General features: G+C 32.5%; 1 protein-coding gene across 1 annotated transcript in view; it reads right to left on the bottom strand.

The window, feature by feature from the left end:
* Nucleotides 1-2,545, bottom strand: part of LOC102817652 (chromosome unknown open reading frame, human C14orf39) — a 91,763-nt gene that overhangs the window by 24,696 nt on the left and 64,522 nt on the right. Inside the window, exon 14 of the mRNA XM_006864636.1 lies at nucleotides 2,183-2,361. Coding sequence (XP_006864698.1) covers nucleotides 2,183-2,361 — 179 coding nt within the window. The remainder of the gene's footprint in view (nucleotides 1-2,182; nucleotides 2,362-2,545) is intronic.

Raw genomic sequence — 2,545 nt, 5'->3', positions numbered from 1 at the left:
TAATTCTTTTAAATTATCTAACTTACCTTCTTTTCCTAGTCCCATCTCTACCTGAAAAAGTGAATAACTAGAACACACTCAAAATTGATTAATAAAAATAGTTATGAATTATTTTTTCTTTCAATTTTTCCATATCATGCTCAGGGTGAAGAAACAATCTTGTCCTCAATGGTTTATTACAGTTTTTGCATTTCCCCCCCCCCCTTATTATTTCTACCTTAGCTGTAAAAATTGAGAACCTGAATATAAAATTATCTTTATCTCATTTTCTAGACTAGAAATGTAATTTCTCAAATATGTTTGTTATAACAAATCCCATTACAGAAAATAATTTGGGTCATGTCACCAAAAGAATTAAAATGTGCTTTGTTGTGGGGTTTTTTTGTTTTTTAACAGCAGAATACTATTAAGTTGTTTCTTTTATTTTAACCCTTAGTAGCTAAGGTAATATATTCTACTGGATCTCTACTTGACATATGAGGGTAAGTCAAAAGTATTATTACAAAATCATAGAAACCTTTCTTAAACAAAAATGTCAAAATGTGAGGCTACTGTTTCTAGACATATCTATATTCTTCGGAAGGCAGTGTTTCTAGCTCTCTAATCCTCCCTAAAGAACCAACAGATCTGTGTTGGAAGAAGTGCAGCCAGAGTGTTCCTTGGAGGCCAAGATGGCCAAACTTCCTTTCTTATACTTTGAACATATTGTCAGGAGGAACCAGTTGCTGGAGAAGGATATCATATTTGGTAAGGTGGAGTAGATTCATACTTCATATATTCCATATTCTGATGATTAAAGGATACTTACTGTTTTTTTCTCATTTTGAGTTTTACCCCATCAGCATATGAAGGTCCCAAAAACTTTGCTCCACCCATGTCATTAAATTCAATTCTACCTTGGAGGCAGTTCTTTTCCCAGTCATATTTTGCATGCCTCCCAACTTGTAGGGTTCATCTTCTGGCATTATATCAGACAATGTTCAACTGCTACTCATAAGGTTTTCAACTGCTAACCTTTCAGAAGTGACCCACCTCTACTTCTTTTTCATCTGTTTTAGTCTAGAAGCCCCTGGTAGTATTTAAAATACTAATGGCATAACTTCTAGCAATACAGGAACACACCACAGTAGGAAAAACTGACAGACAATTAGAGGATAACAATATTTAATACTTACTGATAATGTGCTGTCAGTCTCTATTCTAGCTATTTACATAGATATTCATTTGCTTATTTCTCACAATAACCATATGAACTATACACTATGACCATGAATTAGTCACTGCTATAGGCCACAGTTTCTTAATTAATAAAGACAGGCTTTAGCATATGATTACCACATTCTTTTTCACATCTGATGATTTGATGATGAGTTCCACTTTGAACATGTCCTTCAGTCAACAACATGATATTCATATGCAAACCCAGAAATTTAAAATACAAAAGTAGTATAGGGATGAGAGATTCCCTGATTGCATAAGTTTAGAGAAACCTAAGAGTTCAGCATTAAGGAAAAGAGGGAACTCAAAAAGGTTAAATACAGATTACAAATGTATGGTTTTCAAATTTAATAATTAAGCATACTGAAAATAAATGTACCCCAAAATGATATCTGTTGTTAAGTGCTTTTGAATTGTTACCGACTCATAGCAATCCTATATAGGGGTTCCAAGGAGTGACTGGTGAGTTTGAACCATCGACCTTGTGGTTCAAACCAACCTTTGTGCTTGATCCCACAGCACCACACCAGGAATCCATTAGTAGAATGCAATTCTTTCTTCAGAAACCATAACATGGAAAAATAACTGCTGGAATATTATTTGATGATAAATGTACAATCTACCATACGTGGTAGTAGCTTTTTTGCTTAACATTTAAAATTTCCACATAATCTTTTGGAAAATATTAAATCCATATACTATTGCCCTAGTAAGAAATCAGGATCTATGCTATCTTCATCTAAACATCACAAGAAATTGGAGGAGAAGATCTTTGAAACGTGAACAGCAGGATATTCATAACTGTTTAAATAGGGTGATGAATACATGAAGGTTCATTAGTCTCTTCCCTTTGTATGTTTGAACTTTTTCATAATAAAAGTTTCTTACTATAGGTAGCAATACCAATGACTCATAGAACTCCATATATAGAAACTTTACTTATAATTATTAGTTAAAATCCTACATTTCAAATGAGGGTGTTTTATGGAACTGTAATTTCTCCAAAGATTCAGGTGTTTTCACAGCTTCAGAAGTTCTTACAGTGAGAGGAATTTCAGGAGTTTTTGGAAAATCCTCAGCCCTTTCTTTTACTTCCTTATTTTTATTTTCTACTGACTTCTCAAAGGGTTCTGAATATGCAGCCTGCAAATTTAAAATAACAGAAAATGATTAAAATGAATGTTATTGCATTAGTAAAATCATATATCTAAACATCTTATTGGTAGAAAATACCATATTAATCTCTGATGTTATTATTACTTCATAGATGAAATAAATAAAATAAGAATACTTGGTGAAAAAATACCAAATACATTTGTCCAAAAAA

Source organism: Chrysochloris asiatica, unplaced genomic scaffold (genome assembly GCF_000296735.1).
Source record: "Chrysochloris asiatica unplaced genomic scaffold, ChrAsi1.0 scaffold00067, whole genome shotgun sequence".
NCBI lineage: Eukaryota > Metazoa > Chordata > Mammalia > Afrosoricida > Chrysochloridae > Chrysochloris > Chrysochloris asiatica.
Note: the sequence above shows the minus strand (reverse complement) of the source record. Positions and strands in the feature narration are given on the sequence as shown.